At 34.7% G+C, this 25641-nt stretch overlaps 1 protein-coding gene across 1 annotated transcript in view; it reads left to right on the top strand.

The window, feature by feature from the left end:
• The window catches only part of LOC150094031 (Friend leukemia integration 1 transcription factor-like), a 124053-nt gene that overhangs the window by 33362 nt on the left and 65050 nt on the right, over positions 1-25641 (top strand). Inside the window, exon 2 of the mRNA XM_090412907.1 lies at positions 4649-5828. Coding sequence (XP_090269033.1) covers positions 5000-5828 — 829 coding nt within the window. The 5' untranslated portion in view covers positions 4649-4999. The remainder of the gene's footprint in view (positions 1-4648; positions 5829-25641) is intronic.

Raw genomic sequence — 25641 nt, 5'->3', positions numbered from 1 at the left:
GAAGTGATACTAAAGAGCATATGTAACGGTTTTTATGCTGTTAATAACACTATTTGTGTGATAGTGAAAGTATTTTATTAACAGTACGTAACTTTAATGAGATTCTCAACATATTTTTTCATCTGAAAGTAATGAGATTCTCAGAATAGATTTATGTGTTGAGGCTAAATAAATGAATAAAGTGCTAAAAATTAATAAAATTTGAAACTTGCGTAAGGAATAATTTTGAATGTACTTCATACAAAATGCACACTATTGATAACTTTAAGCAGTATTGTACATCGTTGAGATTTTTATTTTTTTCCTAAGAATATCATAAAAGTAATAGTGTTCAAGTTGTATGATCCCTTTTTCGATTAATAACCATATGCCATATAAGAAACACCAGTAGTGCTTTTTTATTTATTTATTTATTTTGACTCTTTCATGTTCCAATGAATTCGCAATAGCGCATTGACGATAAGGAAAGGACATCGAGATCAATTGCTTTAAAATGGCTACTTTGACCATACATAAAGCAAAAGTAAGCAACCTATGGTCTCCACTTAACCCATCCAGCTTTCCTAATTATTTGACCCAGCTATTCAGTGCCGAAATTTTAGCCTATAAAAAACTACACTATTATTCACTAATACCGTAATCGAAGTTGAATTTTCAAAAAAATATTAAGAGAAATTACACTAAATGTTATTTACTATATTATATTCTCTTCTATTCCGAAACATCCTGAAGATTTTATGTAACTTTGGTTAACATATTGGTGTATAGCTAATTTTTATTTCATGTATTTATTTTTTGGCCGCAAATTAAACTTTCTTAAGCTCTTATTTGAATGCTTAAAAAAATATACAAATATAAATTTTGTATTTACATATATTTGTATAAAACTAATCGCTTTATTTAATGTATATACATCTATCAGTGCTTCTATTTTTTTTGCAGATATAATATAATATATGAAATATTATGTATAATATATGTTATACATTATATATATAATATACGTGTCATATATTATATAACATATAGTACATTTTATATAAGATGTTATAATAAATATCCTGATATACTGTTTTTAATCTTTTTATTCGATTTTTTTACTTAATCTAGAATAAAATTTGATCTAAACTCTACTTAAAAAAATAAAAATCCTGCTATAAATGGAAATTTTTTAAAACAACAATGATATAAGTCTAGCTACCAATTTATAATTAATAAAATTTGAATATAAAATAATGCTTTGAAAATTCTAGTAATCATGGGGGATGAATCAATCGACTGTGATATGCGGTGATTGATTCAATCAATCCAATACCCTTGGAGAGTAATGGATGGCGATGCTGTAGCTAGTGAAGTTCTAACTGAGGCTCGGTTATTGCTGTTACCCTCCTGCCATGATGAGAGCTTTAATAGCTCAATAACACCTTATCCATACACTGTCCTCTACAGATAATGGGGAAGATGAAAAGAATTCTTGCTTCGCCCCTTTAAGCCAGTCCTTATAAGGATATAAGGACTAGTAATCATGAATGGTGTAGCCAATGAAGTTTTAACTGAGGCGCGACTATATTGCTATTATGAGTTTCACTCTCTTAGGTTTCTTCCGAAGTTTTGCTCCCGGTGAGGGGGGGGGCCTTGATTTCGGGGGGTTTGCCAGAGAGAGCATTTTGAGTCTCCGGTGAGGGGCTTTGTCGGTGGATGCTTTTCCCTGGAATATGAGAGTGGCTCGGTGGTGGGGGAGCCAACGCTGAGCTGGACGGTCTTTCGGCCACTATGGAGTGGTCGTCCGAATTTTTAGAGACGGCTTTACTTAGATATAAGGCTCGGCTATTGCCGTTACTCAGCCATGATTAGAGCTTTTAGCTCAATAGCACCCCATCCACACAGATTTTCTTCAATCAGAAGAAGGGATAAAGAGTCAAAGACTCGGTCCATCTCCCAGTCCTATTAGGACTAGTAATCGTCTTGCATACCTATACCTAAAATTTTAAAGTACTGCAGATGGCTAAGTTTAATTAAATGAATAGCAATAAATATCTAATTATTTAAAAAAATAATAGTTCATAAGCTGCCTTTTAGTTTAGTTTCTACCACCAATAAGACGACGGTATTTTTTTATTAACGATTCAACATTCCCAATTCCTTTGCTTACTGAACGATATCGAAGTCAAAAAATTTTTTTGTATACTAATATTGATCTCCGGTTTTCTGAAGTTATACGTAGTTACTTTTGTATCTGTTAGTGTCTAAAATACAAGGCGGTACGCTTCTCTCCTTTGCAACTTCACTGTATGAAGCGAGACTGCAGAGATTAGGGTAGTCTCATAATAGGCCTTTCCTTGCTCTTCTTGCTTTTAAGAACTGAAGTCTGTTATTATGCCCGCGTAATGTACTGGTGCGCTCAGTAACAAGCAAATAATACAATGAAAAATAAAGGGAACAACGTCGTGTGGTTATTTGAGCTGGATCCGATTTCCAGCTAGTTTCCTTGTAAATAATAATTAGTTCTATGTCTGTATACAGAAGGAGTTTCCATGTCATTTCGAGATTAATGGAAGTCGACAAAGTTGGTGACGGAAGAGAGATCCATTTGGGCTTTTCGTTAACTTTTCATGTAGCAGCATCGAGACTTACGATTATAGTAAAACAACTCTGCAATTCGTTCGCTAAGATGAATGCACGCTTCGTTTTCGTTGGTCCATTCAATTACACAGATGAAAAAGGAAGGAGCAAGAAAATGAAAGAAACTACAAAAAATTATTTATTTATTGTCGACAAAGAAGGAAGCTGAAGTGTTTACATATGATATATTCAATTTTTTTGAACCGGACAGCTTCTAGTATGCCAATACAAAAGTGATAAGAAATGATGTTTATCCGATTTTTGAGATGAGTGCGCATATAAAAGGCCATCAGTGCTTGAATAATAAATCAATATTATATTTTTTTTTTCTTTTTGCAATTTTTTGCAATTTCAATTGTAATTTTTTCACGCTCAGAAAAAATTGCAATTCAAAATGCAATTGAATACAAGACATTTTGAGAGACATTAGTGTCATGGGTATGCAATTATTCTCCCTGAAAATTTCTACTATACAAGACAAGCCGATGCAAAATGAACATAAATCTTTCTACTAAATGCAAGAAATCGTAAATTATCAATTGCGAACTGTTATATTGTTGTTATCAGTTTTTAAAGTTTTTTTAACAATAAAAAGTTATTGATTGTAAAAAATGCCATTTTATTTTAGCAATAATTTGTATGAATAACGAAATTAGAAAACTAAGAGATCATTGTAATTTACTGTGAACTTCCATTATACGATATGAATGATATAAAATTAAATCGAATTTACGATATATTTACAGTAAGCAGTTATTATATATAATAATCTGCAGTAAAGTTCATTTTATTATTATTTTTTTTTTCTTCACATAATTGATGATACAGTCAAAACAAGATATCATTTAAACAGCAGTTTGACTGGTGATACAAAACAATTCAGATTCCACCCAAGAATCTAAGAATAGTCTGTCAGGTAGTGTCGTAAAATATGGACTGTTCCAAGTAATGCTGTTTTTTGTGGATCATCTGGGGTCACTTCGATGATGTTTACTTGCTGTAAATAGACAGCGTCTTTGAAATTGCACCGATAACTATTGGGATGACTTTGGTGTGTTTAAGCCGTAGCCGGCCAACTTCGATTGCCAGATCTCGATATTCAGTAATTTTTTTCCAGTTCTTTGTTGTTGTTGTTATTATTATAATATAAATATAAAATGATGTTCGAAAACTACATCACACGTTTGACGACTAATTTAATAACAATGCAAGCATTTTTCTAGCGGAAAAATGTCTTCTCATCCCCACATCACAGCCGCACATACATTCTGTTCCGTATCCAAACTTTTCAACTTTGAACCAGCATTACGGAAGTTTTTTGTTCTTATGTTTCTCACTCACGGAAGGTTGTACATCAGTACCATGGGCAGGGTAACGATTTTGCATCATTTTTATATATTATTTTCATATACTTAGTCCGAAAATCCTGGTCTGGAGATCAAACATGGAACTTTTTCAAGCCACTTCAGGCCTCCAGTAAGCAAATGGTGATCTCACGTTGGCGAGTTGAAATGAAATTCATCTCCCACTTAAGTGACGGAAGCCCTATTAAATATTCAGATAAACTTTTATATTAAAAACAATCACTTTCAAATTGCATTAAATTCGTTTTATAATCTATACAGTTCACTATAAATCTGTTCTTTTTTTTTTTTTTTCAATTTAAATAGTTAGGTCTGCGCTAGATCCATGAAATCTCCAATAAAATGGGAGAGAGAGAGAGAGAGAGAGAGAAAGTCAGAGAGTTAAAAATAAAAAGAGTTTGTCTTTTCATTCGAATGGAAAAAAAAGAGACGGACGTGAAAAAGAAAATAGAGATTATGACTGGGACAAAAGAAACTCTGCACCTCTTTTTTCTCTAAAAAATGGAAGAGAGAGAGAGAGAGAGAGAAAGAAATGTGTATGAGAGCAAATATTGCATCCAAACAAATGATTTCGCTGCCGCGCAAGCCACAGACACATTTGATTGCTGCAAAATGGAGTTTTTTCGTTGTTTCTCAGTACTGGTGTCTTCTCTTTTTTCCAGGTGTGTGAGCCAACAAGAAAGGGATGGAGAGCAGAACAGGTATTAATTATATGACCTGGCGGCCATACAGAAACGGAGGTGCCTCTTTCTAGGAATCCGTAGCAGCCCGTCGGGGCGGGACACGGGGGTGCATCGCCGCCCTCCCCGCTTCCCTGTCTCTGGTAGGCAAAAGAGTTCGCTCATCAGGCCAATAGAGAAGAAGTGTTGCGCCCTTTTCCCTCGGGCAACGTGTGCCGAACAGAATGCGTCCTCCCCCCGATCCCTGCAGCTAATAGAGGTGCTTTATTGGCGCGAGCAGCCATGAATTATTAACATTTGCGTACATGGCGATTTCCCCGGTGTAACTCCGTAATGGCGGCCGTCGACGACCAAAAAGTCATGGTGCAGAGCAGCGGCGATGCGACGGCCGAAGACGAAAGCTGGTCCCTCTATTCTCCCCCTTATTGTCCGTACCTGCCGTCTGCTACGTCCGTCCATGGGACGCCCTCATCCCCCGCCACTGTGGCTGGCATCCATCTGGATCTCAGCACTTTTGAATTCTTCGAACAGATCCACGAATTCGGCACGTGTCTGAGCTCGCAATCGCTCCTGGACTCCGTGAATGCCTCCCCGAAGACGAATGACGCGGCTTTGACCGTAACCACATCCTATGACACTTCGGCCAAAGTAGCTACAAACTCTGACGCATTCTTCGATTTCCCAACCGACCCACCCACACTCGGAACCCCAAATTCCTCGAACACTTACGGCGAGTCAGCAGCGGAAATCGTGCCGGTGAACAATCAAGACTGTCCTGAAGCCGATTCTCGGCAGCACACGGCACGTTGCGACAGAGAACATTACGATGAGTCACCCCCTGACTACGCCACTTCGGTTCTGTCGCAGTGGCACAACGGAGAACTATCCCCTACTGAGTTGCTGGACATCTCAGAGTCCAGGGGACGTTATGTCCACTCTCCCTCGGGACCCCAGCTAATATCTACGCCGAGCGTGGAAAACGAACTTAAATCAAACAGCGCTGAAGGCACTGAGAGCGAAACTCGTACCACGTGTGCTTCTTTGACAGAAGAAAGTGACCTCACGTTGCTGGGTGAAGTGAAAAGGAACCCTATAAGTACAGAACAAAGCCCCGATGAAGAAGAAAGTGACAGTAATGGGCCGACCATCCTCGTACCAGCAGGTAAGTGTCCCTAAGCATTTACATTTATTTTATCTTCACAAAAGCAAGCGCTTTTATGTTCTTTTGTAATATGTATATTCCCAATGTTATTCTGGATGTTTAATTCCTTAATTATAATCGAGTAATCCAAATTATTGTAGAAAAACGACGTTAAAATCTTTATTTCAGTTATCTGAAATCAACTGCTTGTTGAAAATTACCTTGAAAGCTAAGTAATCTTGTGCACACCTACGCAACTCTGTATCATGACATACTCAACAGTAATGATACCAGATGACTAAGTACTAACTTGATTCACGATAAACGAGCTACAAAAACAACAATACATCTTACTCAGCTTTATTTTTGATTTTACTCATAATTTGCAAGTAAAAAAAGAGTAGTTTATTCATCTCTGTGGCTGAATAAATATTATTCATCAAGAGAGATAGAAACATTTCTATTAAATTTGATTAGATCTGTTATGTAGCCTTATAGGATATAGCAGTTTTCAACTGTTAAGTAAAAAAAAACAACTAAAGACATCTCTCTCCTTATTTCTCCTGCTTATTTTCATATTCACATTTCAAATCAGCAAATGCTAACGAGAAAAACCAGTCTATAAATTAATTTAGATCTATTAATTATAAACATTGCAACCACATTTACAGACTCAAAAGCTCCCCTAAGGTAAAATATGAATAATAACATTGAAAAACCGGTTAGAATTGCATATATATATATATATATTTATTTATATAAAACATAAGGGAATTTTCTATGTGCTAATTTATGATGAAATAATTTGACCTCGTTACATAAATATTCCAAGAAACGAAAATGATGCAATAGGGAAAAAAAAAAAATCATAAGTTGCTAAAATGGAGAAACCTGTACCTAGGAGAGCTGTCTGCATGCTGTAGGAGTGATTACTCATAATCATTCCTTCACTCATAAAAATCTCTTACAAATAACATTTGTAAGAGATTTTTTCTTTATTCTAAAAGTACGGGTATAATCGCCATAAATGTCTGAAAAGAATGTACAGTAATAGTTGGTCAGTCTTCCTGATATATAACTGCTATATCCTATAAGGCTACAATAACAGATCTAATCAAATTTAATAGAAATGTTTCTAATGTCTCTCGATGAATAACATTTATTCAGCCACAGAGATGAATAAACTACCTTTTTTAATTGCAAAATATGAGTAGAATCAGAAATAAAGCTCAGTAACATGCTATTAGATCTGAAATTAAATATAGGTGTTTTTTTTGTTTTAAAGAACGAAAAATGTAATTCATTTTGTTTTACCATATTCTGAAAATTGGCTTTTATAATAATATATATAAAAAACAAAATGGTGTATTATAACGTATAAATGATTTATAGATAAAGCTTTGTTATAACTATGTTTCACTTACATTTATTGTTAAGATAACTCTGCCAAATTTGAAACAGAATGAATTTAATTTATAATATAATTTATTTGATGTATTATTAAATAATTTTGCTTATCGTATTGTTTCAGACGATCAAATTACACTCATTGTCCAATTATCTCATAATAACAATGGTCTTCGTAATTGGCTCCTTTCACAACAACGTCTTTAGTTGTAATGTGTTTATTATTATTATTATTAATAATAATTTGTTTATCGTATTGTTTTCGATATATACTATTATTTGTAAGTGTAATAGTTACTATACAGAATCTATGCATAACCATAACTTGCTTTATTTTTCTTAAATTATTTCTTTAATTTTGTCAAACGAAGTCCAGCAATAAACTCCACGAGATTGTTCTAATAAATACTTCACCTCACTTTCTACTTAACATATTCGGCTGAATAACTTAGTTTCATGCAAAACTAATTAATGATCTATTTTGTCTATCGTTGGCGTTGTATTCTCAGATCTTTTTTTCTGTTTTTTTGGGAAATGAAAAACATGAATTTTCGGGAGGAATACCCCATCACCTCCGTCCGAATAAGAACGGATAACTCACCATCTGTTGAAAAGTTCTAATAAAGATTCTTCGCATCCTAGATGAGATTCGAACCCAGATCTTTTCACCTCATTGATTGGAAACACTTAAGTCTAATAAATACTGTGACAGTTTAACTTTTCCAAACTGTGGAAGAGTAACACTTTCCACTTGGACATGGATTATAACGTGTTCGCCATTTTTTTAGATTTATTACCGAAAAGAATTCAACCATGTAAGAACATCCCAACTGCCACTAATGTTTCCATGTTCTTCGCAATAAAATCATTCTCGTCACTTTAAATACATTTATGGCTTATCAAACATGTGAATGATTATCACCTGAAATTACGTTTTCTACTAGAGGGAATGTGCCAGCGAATGTACTTAAACATGATCTGTTTCAAAAATTTACTGCATTTACAATATTTATGTATCTATTATTTTCACAACCTTTAAAGAACTTCTGTTATTTGAATATTTTGTAAGTGTTTTCATTATTGATCAATAATGATATGTGATGAAAACATATACGACAACCAGTATTCTAAAAATTATCTTTTAATTTTAGGTTTAAGGTTTCTCAAGGGGGTGGGGGGGGCTTGTTTAGCCTAAAACTATACAGTTTATTAAGATGGAAATCAAGAAATGTTTTGTAATTTAAAAAAAAGTATAATGTTATATTTTTTTGATGAAATATTATTATTTATCCAGTCTTAAAGATCATTGGCGTCTATAAGTGTTTCACGCTTATATGGACCTTACATTGCAAAATATAGCAAAAATTGAAATACTATTTTTTTTAATTTGTGTTATTATTAAGTAAAATTAATTTGTATTATCTTTAATTAAAGAATTCTAATTAAATTTTGTTAATACTTCAGACACCCTTTTGAATTTTGCATACGAATAAATAATAAGCAAAAAAAGCATTTCTGGTATTTAAAAGTCCTTTTTAAGACTTCCAGGTAACAAATGGCAATGCTGTAACCAATGAAGTTTTAACTGAGGCTCGGCTATTGCCGTTACCCAGCCATGACTAGAGCTTTTTAGCTCAATAACACTCCATCCACACAGATTCTCTTCATTCAGATGACGGGATAAAGAGTCAAGGACTCAGTCCATGACTCTTTATCCCGCCCAGTTCTTATAAGAACTATAAGAACTGGTATTTAATGGTTGAAGTGACCCGTCCTTTTTAGGACTTCTAGAGTAGCGGTTAGCAACGCTGTAGCCAATGAAGTTTTAACTGAGGTTCGGTTAATACCGTTACTCACCATGATTAGAGCTCTTAGCTCAATAACACCCCATCCACGCAGATTCTATTCATTCAGATGACGGATAAAGAGTCAAAGACTCAGTCTATCGCCCAGTTCTTTTAAGAACTCTGGTATTTAATGTTTGACATTTTAATGCTAATTCAGCAAAATTGGATTGACTGTGTTAATTAACGAAATAAGTTATAGAAAAGCAAGCATACTGTCATTGATACAAGTTCGGAAAAGTTGCAATATATTCAAATACATTCCTTTCAAATATGTAAGAAATACGTAATTTATGTTCAAGAACAATGGTTTTCAAATATCAAAATGACTATTTCTCCTTATAAGTCTATTATATCAAAAAGCAATTGTGAGAAATATTTAAAGAAACAAAAGTCCTTTTAAAATCACGTAGAGATTGCGTAGTTCTCATAATACATCGCAAGGGAATAATATTTAATCTCCTCCAGATTCCATTGCACCTTTAGTTTTTATCCATAACCAAAATTACTATATTACAGACTATTATTATTAGAACATCGATTAATTTTAAACTAGTATTTTATTAATAATAAAAGTAAAATATAAAAGTTAGTGTCATCGTTTTTAATATGAATAAGAAATATCTTCCGCTGTTCATTTACGACCTCGTGCAATGTATGGCCCCAAGGCCTTAACCGGATCTCGGCAACATTTTTATCAGTCCCTAAGAATTCATGAGTAATAAACAGATGTTGCCGTAAGCCAAAATAAAATAAAAATTGACAGATTATAGTTGTTTCGAGGTTAGTTTAAATAGGTGTTACATCGAATGAAAGAGAGGTTTGCAAAGTTCCGTTTGACTGCATTTTGTAAAGTGCTTTTTTCTTCTTTTTTTTTCAAACTATTTCCACAAACTGCACCCACATTACGATGATACCGATATTAGTTTTTTTTTAATCGTATAACAATTGAAAATAGTTCTTTTCCACACAGAGATTGACATGGTTTAAAGTCAATTCTACTTTAGAAGCAGAAAAGTAGATATTCTCTTCTTTGCGATCCATAAATACAAAAAATACTTTTAGCATTTCATATTACCACGGTACTGTTCTGGGTTGAGCCTGGTCAGGCCTACTTTGATCCAGTATTTTGGAAAGAAAGCATCGTTGAATTATAGTGGATCGTGAATTAATTTGAAGCAGTTAAGGCCATCAGCAAAGTGAATTGTGCTTGTCAGTGTCTTGAGAGACAAAAACGTTACCACCATCACTGACTGATAATGGTCAATTCCCACTCTGTTCAAAAAGTCTTCTAGAACTTCGTACCACATGAACGTTAAGCAAAACAATCAGCACCACTTTAAACAAACCCATACTGTATTTCCTCCTTACTTTTCCGACAGAAACTAATATCGTCTTGAATTGTCTTTGAATTCACAGGAGCGTCTACACATGCACTTTCCAATGATGCGGACAATGATATCAAAACGATTATAAAATACAACGATCTTATAATAAAAAAGGATCCATTTGAGTACTTGATGAAACAACAGTTGAGTCACTAGCAGAATTAAAAGTTACTTCAATTTGGATTAGCCGAATAAAAGAAAATCGTCATCATCGGAGACCATTTTCTTCTTTTTTATGTCTGAGTATGAGCAGTTTTGTAAAGTCGTAATAACAGATGATGAACTGCGTGCGAATGTCCAATTTTGTGTTACATTTTGGAATTTTATGAAATGAAAAGAACAGATGGGGGGAGTCCTTCCAGTCATGCAGCTATTCTCTCCTGAACCATAAATTACTTCACTGATCTTTATTACTGGTAGAATTACTCAGTGAATATTACAGGATCATTTAGACCAACATTCAAGCTGCGATAACTCCTGTTCCACATTATCATTATTTTTTTTTTTCATTCGCCTACGCCGTGTGGTCAACTCTAATACCTCATTAGGTTTTTGAGATGAATTTATTGCTAGAGAAGGAAGTGGTCGATTCGCATGTGCCCTTTTCCGTTATGAGTAAAACAATTATAAACATCATACCTATGTCGGGATTCAAACTCGCAGCATTTTGGTTGGAGAGTGGATACGTTATATCACTCGGTAAAATAGGCCGGTTGTTTCACATGTGAAGCGGAAAATCCAGTCAGTCAAAAAAAAAAAACTGATGAAAATCTTCTGCGTCATCTTCTCAAGTAGCCTTGTTCAATCGCTTTCTACTATATGAAGTGCTTGTACGAAAATCTAATCTCCACTTTTCTTTTAGTGTTACACGGTGATCAACATTCATTTTCGAAATTATGGATTTCACAACCGTGTTATAATTAACTCTTTTTCTTATCCCGACGTTTCGATCTTCATATCAAGATTATCATCTGGAGCATACACAAATATACAAAATAAGCTGAGTTACATTACAAACCGTAAGCTAGAGAAATAATGATTTAATCACATGTTATTTTACTCGCATGACCTCTAGTGGGAAAAAAAAAATTTAAAAAAAAAAAAAAAAAAATATATATATATATATATATAAATTACATCAAGCTAAATTTAATTTAAGATAACATGAATAAACATTCATTGAATGTTTGAAATGTTTGAAATTAATGTTTGAACACGTTGAAAGTTTATTTTTCACTTGGTTAGACTATAATAAATTTAGTTTAATCCTTTATCCAAGTGTGAGCAAACAAAGTTTGCGCCTGAAAATATCTTCAGGACTGGGGTAAGGTAGTACAACACCGGGAAACTCGTAGCAAAGGTGAACCAAGCTAACATCACTCCTATTTCAGTATTTTTTCTTATAGATAGTAATCTTTCAGTAACAGTGATGTGCTATTTTTAGTATTACAATTGTTATTTTTTATTTAGGATCCTGGATTCACTACAGTCCTCTTTAGCTTGATGTAATTAATCTAGCTTGAAGTAATTTATATTTTTTTTTTTCACTAGAGGTCATGCCAGTAGAATAACATGTGATCAAATCATTGTTTCTCTAGCTTAGGTTTGTAATGTAACTCAGCTTGTCTTGTATATTTGTGTATGCTCCAGATGATGATGATCTTGATATGAAGATCGAAACGTCGGAATAATAAAAAGAGTTAGTTATAACACGGTTGTATAATCCATAATTTCGAAAATGAAATCTAATCTCCACCGATTTGGAAAACACAACAAATGATGTTCAAATGCATTGTTCAATCAATTGATTAGTTTACCTACTTGATTAAAAATTTAAGTGATGCCTGCTAAACATCTCGTGTAAAACACGTTACGAAATGCGAGTTCAACGTAACATTGCAGGTGCGTTTCTCGATATTACGGTATAATACTTAACAACTGTTACTCGATAAAGAAAATATAGGAAAGTAACAAAAAATAAAGTTTGCTGTTCTCAATAAGTTATACTCTGGAGAGATTTAAATTGCTATCGTCAATGGATAACTCGCTGCATGCGTCACTAGGCAGTGAAAACATGTTTGGCCGCGTGTAAAATGATGGTACAATAACAAAAAAAAAATTCCCAGCAGTTGTTCTTCAGTCATAATTTTTTTTTTTTTTCCAAAATCATTTTATTTATTCTCTAGTTGTTTCATGAGGACGGATAGACAGACAAACAAATATAATAAAACTAATGGGTACTGTTCATTTGTGAACGATTAAAAGAAGCCAAGTACTAAAGAAAAAATAACAATTTCAAAATATACAAGTGGCTGAATTTGTTTGATTCGTTGAGAATGTAAGCGTCCTGAAATCCCGGCAACACCAGAACTCAACAACAGTAATGACACTAATAAATAAATGCCACTAATAAGCAACGTCAGCCGCTTAGCAGCAATGTCACCCAGTCGATTGCGGTCGATCTTTTACTTCAGCCTACGCATACGGGGATATTTTTCAGGAGATCAGGAGTTTTAAAGATGGACCAGAATGACGACGACATTGGGTTGACACTGTCTTCCTTATTGGAAAACAAAAGACCATTAAGAAGGGTGCATCGTGTTGTCTACGAAGTTTCTTACCAAAAACCAGAAGGCATTAAATTAAAAAGTATACCGAAGACTGTTTTTCTATTGGCGTCGTTCATCCTTTTTATAATGTGAATTCTACTGGGAAAAATGCCACGGGAAATTACGATTTCGTTAATAGAAGAAATCAAGACAAGAGGACAATTTTCAAGATCCTCCATCTCCATTGACTTCTGACGTTCTTCTTCTTTAAAATACTTAATCAGACTAAAATAACATCTCAGCTAGTCTTCATAATTTTGTAACAGTCCTTCAATGATATGTCAAGTCTGACATTGAAGGACTGTTACACAAGTCTGATTTTACATTCGCATTCTGTATTATTAATGCCAGTCATCGTGTCGACTCTGATAATCACGTGATATGTCAGCTAACCAGAAGAGGGGAAGGGGTTAAAACGTCAATTTCTTTTTCTTCTTTCTAGTATCAGTTTTCTCTGTCAATTTATACTTGTTTTTACTCATTTGTTTGCTCGATCGATGAGTAGCGTTCATAACACAATTAAAAGTTGTTCTTGTGGAAGTTAGTCAGCAGCTCTTGAGTTGTTTTCTTTATTATCCACACGAAAGCACTTACAAAGTCCTTAGAATTCTCACCTGTCTTCCTCTTTCCGTGCCAAGCACCCTCTTCCCGGAACCCTCGACTTCTTAATCTTATCGATATATGCGAACGGAAAGCGTGGGCGGTTACGTCGCCAATTTTCCGGCAGAAAATGTAAACACCGATCCAAGGATGAGCACAATTAGTTGAGATAATTCTTTCCGAGAATCATTATCAGGGTGTGAAACACACGCCGTCAACCACGGGCGCACGAGTTTTTTTGGAAACCAACTGCTTGCTTACCGATAGACATGTATATCATTAAATGCCTTTTGACAGGAAGGGTAAAAATGGAACATGTGTCCACCTACGGGCAACCAAGAGGCGCCAAACAATACACGCAATATAAAACAGCCTTGCTTCATAAAGGGTTGGATAACACAGGGTCTATTTATATATTCAAAACCTTCTGTTGTCTCTAATGTGTAGCTTATTGTTCTGTTATGCTTCCGTTAGTATTCGATAAATTATCTTAACGACATCTCGAGGGTATGGCTGAATTGAAAAAAAATATATCCTCAACCTGTAACTGAATTTATTATCTGTGGAGTTGCGCCACGTCGTGAAAGACAACTAATAGTCATAGGGGAGGCGGGGTTTAGCGGAAGTGCATTAAAACGCACATGAGTTGTTTCTTGTATCTGAAGCCAAGCTGGATGTTGGAGTATATAAATTTAGAACTGAAGCGATATCAGTAACGCGACTTTCAGAGAATATCAGCTCGTCGGAATAGAGGTTCAAGGTCAAAGAAGTGATAAAGAAATTCCAGTAGAGTCAGACTCGTTCGCTTACAATTATGCCGTTAAAGCGAACTTGTATTTTTATAGATTTATTTCAGTTCGACATCCAGCAAAACATCTGTGTTATATCAATAAGTCACTGACAATTATCGTCTCTCTTTCTCTGAATTCGGAACTTTACACGATATTGTGCAGCACAAGAAAGTTCATATCGTCAATATGAATAGGCAGGTTTAGAACAATATACATAACATATATATAAATATAGCTAAGGTGAGTTGGGCCTGCTGTGTGGCACAAAGTTTAAGTGCTTACTGTTCAGTAATCTGTAACATTTTTCACGGAACAGAGAACAACTTTCAAGGGTTGAACATCGATTTTATAGACAACTTCTCATATTACCTCCCCCCCCCCCCCATGCTACCAAGTTTCGTGATCGGACATCAGACTCAAGATGTCCGATCTTGAGTCTGATGTCCGAGATGAATCGCAAGTCGATTGGTACCATCTTTATGCCTTCGCATATCTCAGTTTGTTACAATGTTTTGTGTATACGTGTAAAGCTGTTTTCTCAAGAACTAAATTTTCGCAGTTAATGTTGCGTTATTTATAATACAACTGGAGGAAGAACCAACCAATTGTGTATCTTCGACAAAAAGCAGTAATTCATTGCTACACATGGATTTCTTCGTCCATACTAAGCAAATCAACTTGGAGCCATTTGCTGGGTGGTTGTCACATCAAGACCATCCCGTCTAACGAAAATAATAAATAGCGAAATTCGATCTTCAAGAGAGTATCTTCTCATTCCTCTGGAGTCCAGTCTCTGGTAAACAGCATATTATAATAGTCGCTAAGTTAATATGGCATCATGTAGTGGTAGGCCTTAATCAGTTCGTGAAATTCCTGTTGATGAAGGCCGAACTTTAGGATAAAATAGTTAAAAGCATTTCGCCTTGGACCATAAGCTCTAGGCCTGGGTAATTCTTTACTGCTGCATTTGTGATTGTAATTCCGTTTGGCATAATCGGGCCATTTTTCAACCTCTTTCTATAAAAATTTTCATTTGGCGTTCTTAGTTCAGTACTGGCATGGTCTTTCATCTAGTGGTCTTGGGGAATTTACTAGACTCCAAATTCGTCTCTACACAGACGATGATTTGTCGATGTTCGAATTCATTGAACTCCATTCTTCGTGAAATCTTTTGTGGAAACGAATGAAGACATTTTCGATTTGTGATTTATTCCGCTTTTTCCTTGGTCCTGCAATCCTGAATTGCATATTATCGAAGTGAAAATTGAATTTTATGTCCCTTATTTAGATATCCGATTGTTTACAAAATGCAGGGTATATTTGATTATTCATACAGTTTGTTCAATATTCAGTTATCATTTTAGTGGGTGAAAGAAAGCAGAAAAAAAAAAAAAGATTAGTGGGAAAAACGTGAATGCGTTTTTAATTTTCATTTCATGTAGGAACCAGCAGAACAAGAAAGCTCCACTCTTTTTCCTAGCGAAATTTTTCACGGACCACTTTGCATTGCAACACAGATGATACACGCAGACAGTTATGCTCCAATAAATAAGCTCATCTGTTTCGCTGAAATTCGAGGCAAAATTAATTGTTTACGGACTTAATATGCGCATTTTGGTCTCGAAATAAAATTGCATATTTATGTTGTAACTTATGCAAGATTATAACTGTAGAAATGGCGTTTTCAATTAAACAATACCGCTATGAGACCGAAATAACTCTTCTAGTTTAGCTCATTAATTTAAAATCTAAATGCGTTCTAAGGTATTACCAAAGCTTTAGGAACATTTAGTGCATGAGTATTTCACAGCATTTGTGTTCTGTTTAAATCTAATCAAAGAAGATTTGTTTCATTGTTTTTTGAGAAGGAAGTAACGTCATGCATGCATTTTTTACATAGCTTATGAAAGTAGTACATTTTTCTCTTTTGGAAATAATAATGGAACTTATGTTTACATAAAAAAAATAAGAAAGGACTAAAGACCATGAAAATAAAAAAGAAATATAAAACGTAACCTCACTGTAAGAGCTGCTCCGTAGCCCAGTCACAACATTTCTCTTCTAGATGGGAAACTTATTGGTTCGAACCCATTTTTAATGCGAAGAACCTTTACATGAACTTTTCATTGAAGATATGTCAATGGTTGAAATTTTCATCGAGAAAAATGGGCAAATCGTCCTTAAAAAAAAAACATTCATTAATAGACAGAATACAAATGTCCCAAAGCTGTAGCTGTAGCTGTCGTAAATCCAACCAATCCAGCTTGAACATTTTTGGGATTGAACCTTCTACGAAACAGCCAATACATTTTAGTAATGAATACTTTTTTTGTAACATAAAAATAGATGTTAGAATAAGGAAGGCTTTCATATGGTGGGAAGTGTTAGGTTAGGTTGTTTTCGATGTATTCTTCTGGCCGGTTTGTAAGTTTTGCAGGATACAAAACCAAATTTCCGAGAGAAAGGTGGGGACTCGGATGAATAAATTTATATGAAACAAGAGAGAAATAGCGAGAAAAAAACAAAGAAACTAGCAGTACACAAAACGATGTTTAAACATGGATGGCCGAGTGGTTAGCGTACCCATTCTCCATCCAATAGGCTGCTGGTTCGAATAGTGTGGTATAAGAATTTTGTGAAAAACAAAGTAGTGGACAGATGCCATCAGATTAATATTCGAGAATACGTTAGCATTAATCTAAGATGAGATAGACACGTAAACGGTATGAAAGATGAAAGCTTAGCAAAGCAACTGTCTATAGGAAAATGGTTTCGAGGATGACCAAGATATAGTTGGGTCGATGCAATTAGACATATATTAGAAGACTGATATGTGAAAACTGGTCAAACAATAGACAGTTTGGAATAAAACTAATGATAGGAAACTAGTCAGGCATTCCAAATTATATTATACTTTCATATATTTGGTATACTCCTTGAAGGAATACGTCATAAGAGGATAATTTGTAATTGTAATTTAAACTTCTGAAAACAGTATACTGTACATCTTAAACGTTTCGTATCATAATATTACAATCAAATTCTGAAAAGCCGGTCAGAAACGACCCCAATTATTAGTCTACTATGCTCACGAAGGATCTAGATTAATTGTGAATTGATTTCTAGAAATGCTTATGTAGTTTATAATCTGAGATTATGAACATATCATTCTATTCTTGAGAGACTTGTGACATTAAATTAAGAATTATAAACATGTTAACACAAGAATATGTTAATGTTTACCACATATTTCAGTCTGAAACTAACAGACTATCCTCAGTGGCTTGAGAGGAACAGTTTTTACAAGGTGAAATACAAACAGTTGATAATTCAAAATTAGAACGAGCCGCGTGATGCTCATTGCTAAGCATTAAAGAGAGGTAAATTTCATCAGAGTGATGAATAAATTATAGGTATTAATTCACAGTTTCATATAACAATCTTAATTTATAAATTCAGTTAAAGATAACATCAGACTAATGTAAGAATGGGCAGATTTGTTTGAGAGTGTAACGTCCAGTAAAAGTCTCAAACAATCTGCCCACCATCCTTATCAAAAAACAGGAATCATAAAATGTTTAATTCGACGAGCTAGAACAAATTGCTCAACTCTTCATGAATTAAACATTTTATGATTCCTGTTTTTTGATAAGGATGATGTTTATAATTCTTAATTTTACGAACATATCAGTTATCTTTGGAAGCTTAAACACTTCTATTTATAATATGTCTTTCTATTATTATCTGTTAGCCACTTTTTTGTACACATTTTTATCTTTGTTCGCAATTTTTTTATTTATTTCTAAATCAATGCTTTTTAACAATCCATTGTTTCGATTTCTATTAAAAGTATTCCAAGACGGCAATCTCGTCGATGCGTAGCCTGCATGGAGGGCACTTTTAACCTCGGCGTGTGCTTATAGCGTGCTTTTACTTTAACGTAAAGATAATTCCTGAATAATAATCTCTCGCTAAGATTCTGTAACCACAAAGAGCAGGTGATCCGATGAGTTCGCAAAGTCCAAGGAATTGTTAAAAAGAAATTTATCTTACGCATGCGTACTAGAGACAATTTTGCACGTAACTTTATGTGTGGTGAAGTCACGATTATCTTTCGTGATGCAACATCAACAAGCAGATGTTTGGATACTCGGGAATAAAAAAAAAAAAAAATAGAAGCACTCTTTCTACACTAACTATATAATGAACTAAAGTACGGAAAAGAGATAAGTAAAAATGACTTTTAATCGGCCTTTGTTCCAAGACGAGGAGAGGGTTGTCACGTGATAAAACGGAATGGCCTGATTATGAAGAGATACCAAGTTGATGACGGTCGCAATGGCGAAAAGATTAAGTAAGTGGAGCAAGAGATAGCAAAGACGAAATACAGAAAGAGATTGAGTGAAAAGGGGGGGGGCGACAGACTTGATTATATACACAGAGAAAGAGAATTAAAGTCAGAGGTAGTCATAGAAAGAAAGAGAATAAAATACAGAAGGAATAACAGAGAATAAAAGAGATAGACAGATAGAAAAGGAGAGAGAGAGAGAGAGAGAGAAGAAATGATACAAATGAAAGAAATATAAGAAAGACTGAATGGAATAAATTGCACAAATGATATCAAGACAGAAACAGAAAAGAAGAAAGAAGAAGGAAAGAAAAATTAGATAAATAAAGAGAGTTGGTCCAGAAGGATCGCCAACTCCGAGTTCAAATATTGAGTTTCTCCACCCATCAAGGACGTTTCGGTCATAGAATCCCTGATGTTCGTCACAGGATGTGGTTAACCATTTCCCTTTCGTCTTCGGCCAGGCCTTTGTTGCTTGTAAATGAAAATAATGCACTTTTTATACGACTTCCAAGTATTACGGCTGTTCGTATAAGTAAGGATAGAAGAAGCTGGCGAAAATATCACTGAAGAGAGAGAGAGAGAGAGAGTCTGGTCTAATGGTGAACTTTGGCATTGGCAGCTTTTTTGTGTTAGAAAAGTTGCGAAATTGCGTGTGACAAAGAAAGCCACGCCTACCAAGTGCCTTACTCCTAATTGAAGCATTCCCAAGATGAGAAATATGAAGCTGGTGAGCGGTTGAGTAACACACTTTGGCGTGGGCGAGACTCGAACTGGTTTAAGCGTAGAAACATCAAGAAACTCAGCATCACATACAACTCCAATAACACTTCTTTTACGGGACTTTATAGGGTAATAACAAAACCCTTAGTAGCCACAGATTAAGGAAGTCAACGTAAAGTATACGGCGAACGAGTCGGGTTCATCCATTAAGAACTGGTATTGATGTGATGGACGCCCCTTTATTAACTACTTTCTTTCTTCCTCTTTGCCTCCGGTATCTTCTTCACTTGGGCCTACGTTACTAATCTTATTAATGAACTTCCAAATGCGCTCTGCTGCATATTTTGAATTCAGCAACCGTGCTTTGCATACATTGACGAGTAGGGCCATCATTCAAGCACCTTTTCAATTGTGAACGTGAAGAATGATTTGGATTAAGTGTTTTATCAACTAAAACAGTGTAGAAGCAAGCTGAGTTCTTGCTATTCAATTTCAATAACAGTTATTAAATCTCCTGGGGGTAGCTAGCTTTTAACTCATCAATAGTAATAAATGCATTAAGAAGCCGAACCTCAGAATACTAATTCTAATCTTAAATAATAATTTAAGTTAGAATCTTAAATAAAACACACGAAATTCAGTCCAGTCCACCTCCTTATAAGACCCTCTAATTCATATTCAACCTCTTATAATAGTTCTTCGCACTCAGGGGGGAGTAAGGGGGGACCGACCCCCCAAAAAAAAGAAACAGGAAAAAACACTAGAAAATTTTCCAAAAATTTTTCCCTAGTTAAATTTTTTTTATTCTATTTATGTTGTGTCGTGTCTTCTATACTACTTATGAATTAGCGGTCATATAAGATGGGAATACCCTATATCTGTCGGGAATCATGGCCGCTGTGAACGCAAGAAGTAGTGCTCGGTCCGCTCCAGCACTACTTCGAGCCGGGCCAGAGGAGATCACGGATTTCGTGTATTGGCGATCACTGCAGATGTTCAGTCACAGGTCGTATGCAATGCGTAGGGTCTATTTTCAAATCATCTACTCAACTCGCCCCCCCACCCACCCAAGATAAAATCTTGAGTGCTCTCCCCCCCTCCCAAGATTAAATCCTGAGTGCGTCACTGTTTGCGTCCCAAACTGGATTCGAACCTAGGTCTATCTCCACTTCTTTTGAGTGATACTGACGAAGCTATGGACGGTCTGTAGTCCATATACAATACTTAGGTACTTTAGATTTGCAACCTTTCATGGGTGAAAGTCACATAAAGAAAATACGTTAAGATGTCCATGAAGAGAACTAAAAGCAAGCTGCTTACTACCATCATTGTATCCATAATCGGGGATTACTTTTCCATTAATGTGTAGTTGTATGATTAGGTATCAAAGCTTAATGCTGAAATAGGCAAGAAGACAGGATCCGAATGAAATTGACGCGATACGCACTTGATCTATTTATTCTCTCACTCGAATCATTTCCATAATTCTAATTTTATAATACCATCTCATGTATAGATGGTACATTCTTATTATATATATGCAGTTAACACAATGATCTTTTACTAGCTAAAGGCAGAGTGGGATCTGCTGGGTCATTCGTTTGTTGTTCATTTCAAAGATGCGGTTTAATCTATTGAAATTTTGCGATTATGTTTTGTGTCCTTTGGAATTTCAGGGTCATCAAAAAATGACTGATTTCAATGAACAACGCATGCTCCTTAAGTTCAAAGAAATCTTGCAGATGATAAAAACTTCCTTTCGGAAAATAAACGAGTTTAAATATTTCCTTGGGTTTTCAAAGTGGAGTAATTTCTATGGATGATACAGAATGGCAAAGGCGTCCGTCGAGGAGAAAAACGAATAAAAATATGATGTGGATATTTGTGTTATCTTTGTGTTTTTGTGTTATTTGTGTTTTTAACTTTACGTTTGACTAGATTTTGACCGGATAATAGAAAACAGTTTTGTACTAAATAACTGACATTTTTTCAATATTTTTATTGCAATGAAATTGTTGCTAACGTCTATATTTTTGGTTATCATTGACATCTCGCTTTTCACACATCGAAAGGCATGAAGTTTTGACATCGCGTCATTTTTAAAAACGTTCTTTAACACATCAATCATTTTGAAACTATTTTCTCAAGTTCTACGAGAATTTCGATATCGACTAGCTAGAGACGACATCAGCTCAGAGCACAGTGAATTCTGGTTTACTACTTTTATCATGACTTACAATGAAAATATTATCAAAAGGTCATCCAAAATAATACCAATGAAAAATGAAAGACAAATGAAAAAAACAAACGGAAAGAATTTTGCATTTGGTATGACTTAAAAAAAAAAAAAAGGAGCGAGGGATATACATAGCGCTTGTAATACTCCACGTTCTGCAGAAGAATGAACTTAGACGTTTGATTCAAGTCATCGACTAGAGCTATTTCCATAGTTAGTCGATACATTGTCACAGGTAACTAGTTTCTGTCACTAAATAAATCTTGTTTTTTTTTTTATCCTGAAACTAGGAAAATTTAACTACACACATACACAATAAATTCTAGTTAAGATCAGGAACACCACCATTCATCTAGCACTGCAGAAATACGCTAAGTGAGGCAATGATGAGAAAAGGAGACGGGGTGCCCACTTATTTCCAAAAAAAGTTAGAGCTAAACAATAAATGCCGCTTGTCTCTTTGGGGATGAAAATGTATTACATAATTTAATTTAAAATCGTACAATAAAAAAGATTGATCACGAAATATTCAAGTTGGGAAATGTAACGTGATTTGTGAATCTTTTTCGATATTTCTCTATTGTGAATCTTTCTGTAAGACAGCCTACTGTGGCGTACCTTGTCTCTCTCTCTCTCTCTCTCTCTTTTTTTTTTTTTTTTTTGGCAAATAGAAACTATGAGGTGGGTGCGATTTGCGTGTAATAATAATACAGCTTGTCAGAACACGCTCTCAAGGTCATTACATTACTTATTGTATAGATAAACAAGTCGAAACGTGGCTTCCCCACTTGCTAATGTTCGCTGTCTACTATAATCAAGAGGTAAGCTTGTTAGCTACGCTTTCTGAATTGTGCCCTCAGTGAACAAATGCTGTCATCTGATTTTCGTGGCCAGAAACAGGGAAGGAATGTGAAACATATAAAGTCTACAGAAGACTATTGGTACAGTACAGTATAGTGAAATGTGTATGCGTGGGAAAGGTTTAGATATAGAAATGAAACAACCTACTTAGTTGTTTAACTGACTACATCTCTTTTTTCTCTATTTAAATAATAATAATAATAATAATAATAATAATAATAATAATAATAATAATAATAATAATAATAATAATGAAGTCAAACAGCGATGCATTTTTTATTATAAAAAAGAACTGAAAACGGTACCCGAATGTACCGTTTACAAGATACTAACATTTTGTATACTTTATCTTTCTAGATTATAAATGCTTTTTTTTTCTTTTTTTTTTTTTTGTTGTTGTTCTTTATTTACTTTTGTATAACCATGAAATATGGAACAGGTGCTTTCATGGGAGTTTTAAAAATGATAAAAATTAAAGTAACTTGCAATAAACGGATGACTCTTGAAGGAAATTTAAAGATGACAATGGACATCAATGTTGTCTGCCTATTAGCGTATTTGTGTGGTTAGCTTATCTGATCTCTAGACAGTAGGCTCGGGTTCGATTCCCGTTGTTGTCATGAATGCTTATCTTTAGTTGGGAGATGAATTTCATTGCCCGGTGTGAAACTACCATCTCGCTAATTTCAGGGATGAAGTGGGTTTAAAACGTTCTGTGTTTAGTATCGAGATCAGCGTATCCGAATTATGTAAAAGAATAAATAAAATAAAAATAATTTTAAAAAATTCTTCATTGCCCACGACACTGATGCGCTGTAGGTTTACAAAGCTTTTCATGAGTTGGTGATACATAAATTTAGGCTGTCTTCACTACACTTAGTTCTAGGGGTAAGATAGACTTCGTTTCACATTTGAATTGCTAAGTCAAAAAACTTTAAAAAATCAGAAGAATAACGTACCTGTACTTTTAAATCTTTTAAACTAATTTTTTGTACTAAATTAAACTATACAGCGTTTTGATTCCTTGCAATACATCATCACTTAAATTCTACATAAGAAGAGAACCACTTTCTAACCAAAGCAGCCTTTGATCATTTCAGAAAATCTTCCTCTGGCAGAGTACTTTGATGACTCTCCAAAAGAGAAATTCATCGGAATAAGATTCCAAATTTAGAGGTTAAACTTTTCAACCTGGTTCATGAAGCCTCGTGTGCGACTACAGTTTATCACCTGACTGTTGTCCTCAACAGATAACGAATTTCTCATTCTTTTTTAGTATAGGAATAAGAGGTGCGATTTTGACATTTTAACTTATTTTGAAAACATGTTTACTAACTTTTAATTCTCTCTCTCTCTCTCTCTCTCTCTCTCTCTCTCTCTCTCTCGCCTCCTTTTACCATTTAACTCAATTTTGTTGCTTTCTGTTCTTCCACAGAATCAGAAAGCAAACTTTCCATCTCGTGAATTATTTTAAAATCTATTTTTGCACGTTTTCACAGTAATCATATACAAGAGTTGTACTGTTCGTATATTATGCACAAATACACTGAGGTTATATTCTAGAAATATGAAAAGAAAAGGGAAAAAAATAAAATAAAAGGAAAACATGAATGATCTTTAAAAAAAAAAAAAAAGACAGACATGATTAGTTGAATTTTCCGTTGTGAAGAGAGGAGAACTGGTTATTGTTCTCATATTAACAGGCTCAGAAGCAATTTGAGGAATCGTTGATATAATCAGAAACAATGACTGTGAAAATATCTTTAGACAGCATGCAGCATTGGCTCGTGTTTGCATGACGAAGAGCTGTCTTCATCATGAGAATATTCTTCCTTTTGTGTATCTCTTGATGAATCTCATATGGCGCTGATTGTTAATCAAATTATTATTAATGATAAAGAATTTAATTTTATGCTTTCGTTTCGCCTGATGTTCTTTGGATATTTCAAAGAACTACTTTTTTATAGATTCTCACACATGAGAGATTGCTTAGCCTACCGGAGGACACTATTTTGAGAAGAAATTTGTCAGCATTGGTTATTAACGCGTGAAGATTCTATTCTTTGGGAAGCACAGGAAGCGAAGAGGAGGAAGTTTTCATTTTGTAAGTTTAGAGCTGAGGAGATTTAGAAAAAAACTTAAAGAACCTACCGATTACAATTCTGAAGAACTTTGAACATGACAATATAAAATACAAACAGAACAACTGAACATCTATGTGAAAGAGAGTGGACAGCCAGAGATATGTTAATAATCATCCCGGTTGGGCCTTTCTGTACTCAGTCAAGGATTAGCCATTAGAAATAGAGTGACCATTGAGCCAAAGCGAAAACCTAATTTATTGGATTCTAAGACAACGATACTTGTAACATACCAAAAAACATTAAATGTTAGATGTCCCAAGATTTGTCAATTATTCAATGGAATAATTGCAATGTCCTCTTTTTCTTGGACACAGAACTGGTACATAAATGTTGAAGTCTCGAAACCTTGAGCACAGTCTTTGCTCCAATAAGGGTCACCAGGTTAGGCTTGTTCTTGCAATCTCCCAAGGAAGTTGGGGAAATTCCTTATCTCGTTCAAGGACTGTCTCCTTATTCGTATTGGAGCCCTCATGCCGACGTATATTGAAAGATGTCTCCTCTGTGGAATAGCATCCGTTTGTCAAGGTCGAATGCATTAGACGCGCTTTAGTTTAATATTTTTTCCTCCTTAAGATCTATGGGGAAAGGCTAACGATAACCTTGAAAAAAAATCTGAAGGTCGTTTCAAAATAATGACGGGTTACTTTATCTACTTATAACTAATGTTTCTTCTGTTCTTTGTCTCTTTTGGAAACGTTCCAAATCCAGCTGCTCAGTTCGATGGGTTGAAAGAATGAGATGCTCATACTATTAATTAACAAGCGTCTAAATATCACACTAGACAATCCAATGTTGTGATCAATGTAATGGCATCAATCTCTGAGATGTGAACATCTAGTAAGCTGAAGGCCACCTCAGAGAAGGTGATCTTTTGGGTTGCAGA

The sequence above is a fragment of the Typopeltis vanoorti genome, chromosome 23, assembly GCF_054136105.1.
Source record: "Typopeltis vanoorti isolate ZY-2024b chromosome 23, IOZ_Tvanoo_1.0, whole genome shotgun sequence".
Classification (NCBI taxonomy): Eukaryota; Metazoa; Arthropoda; class Arachnida; order Uropygi; family Thelyphonidae; genus Typopeltis; species Typopeltis vanoorti.
The sequence above is the reverse complement of the archived record's forward strand: the minus strand, read 5'-3'. Positions and strand labels throughout refer to the sequence as shown.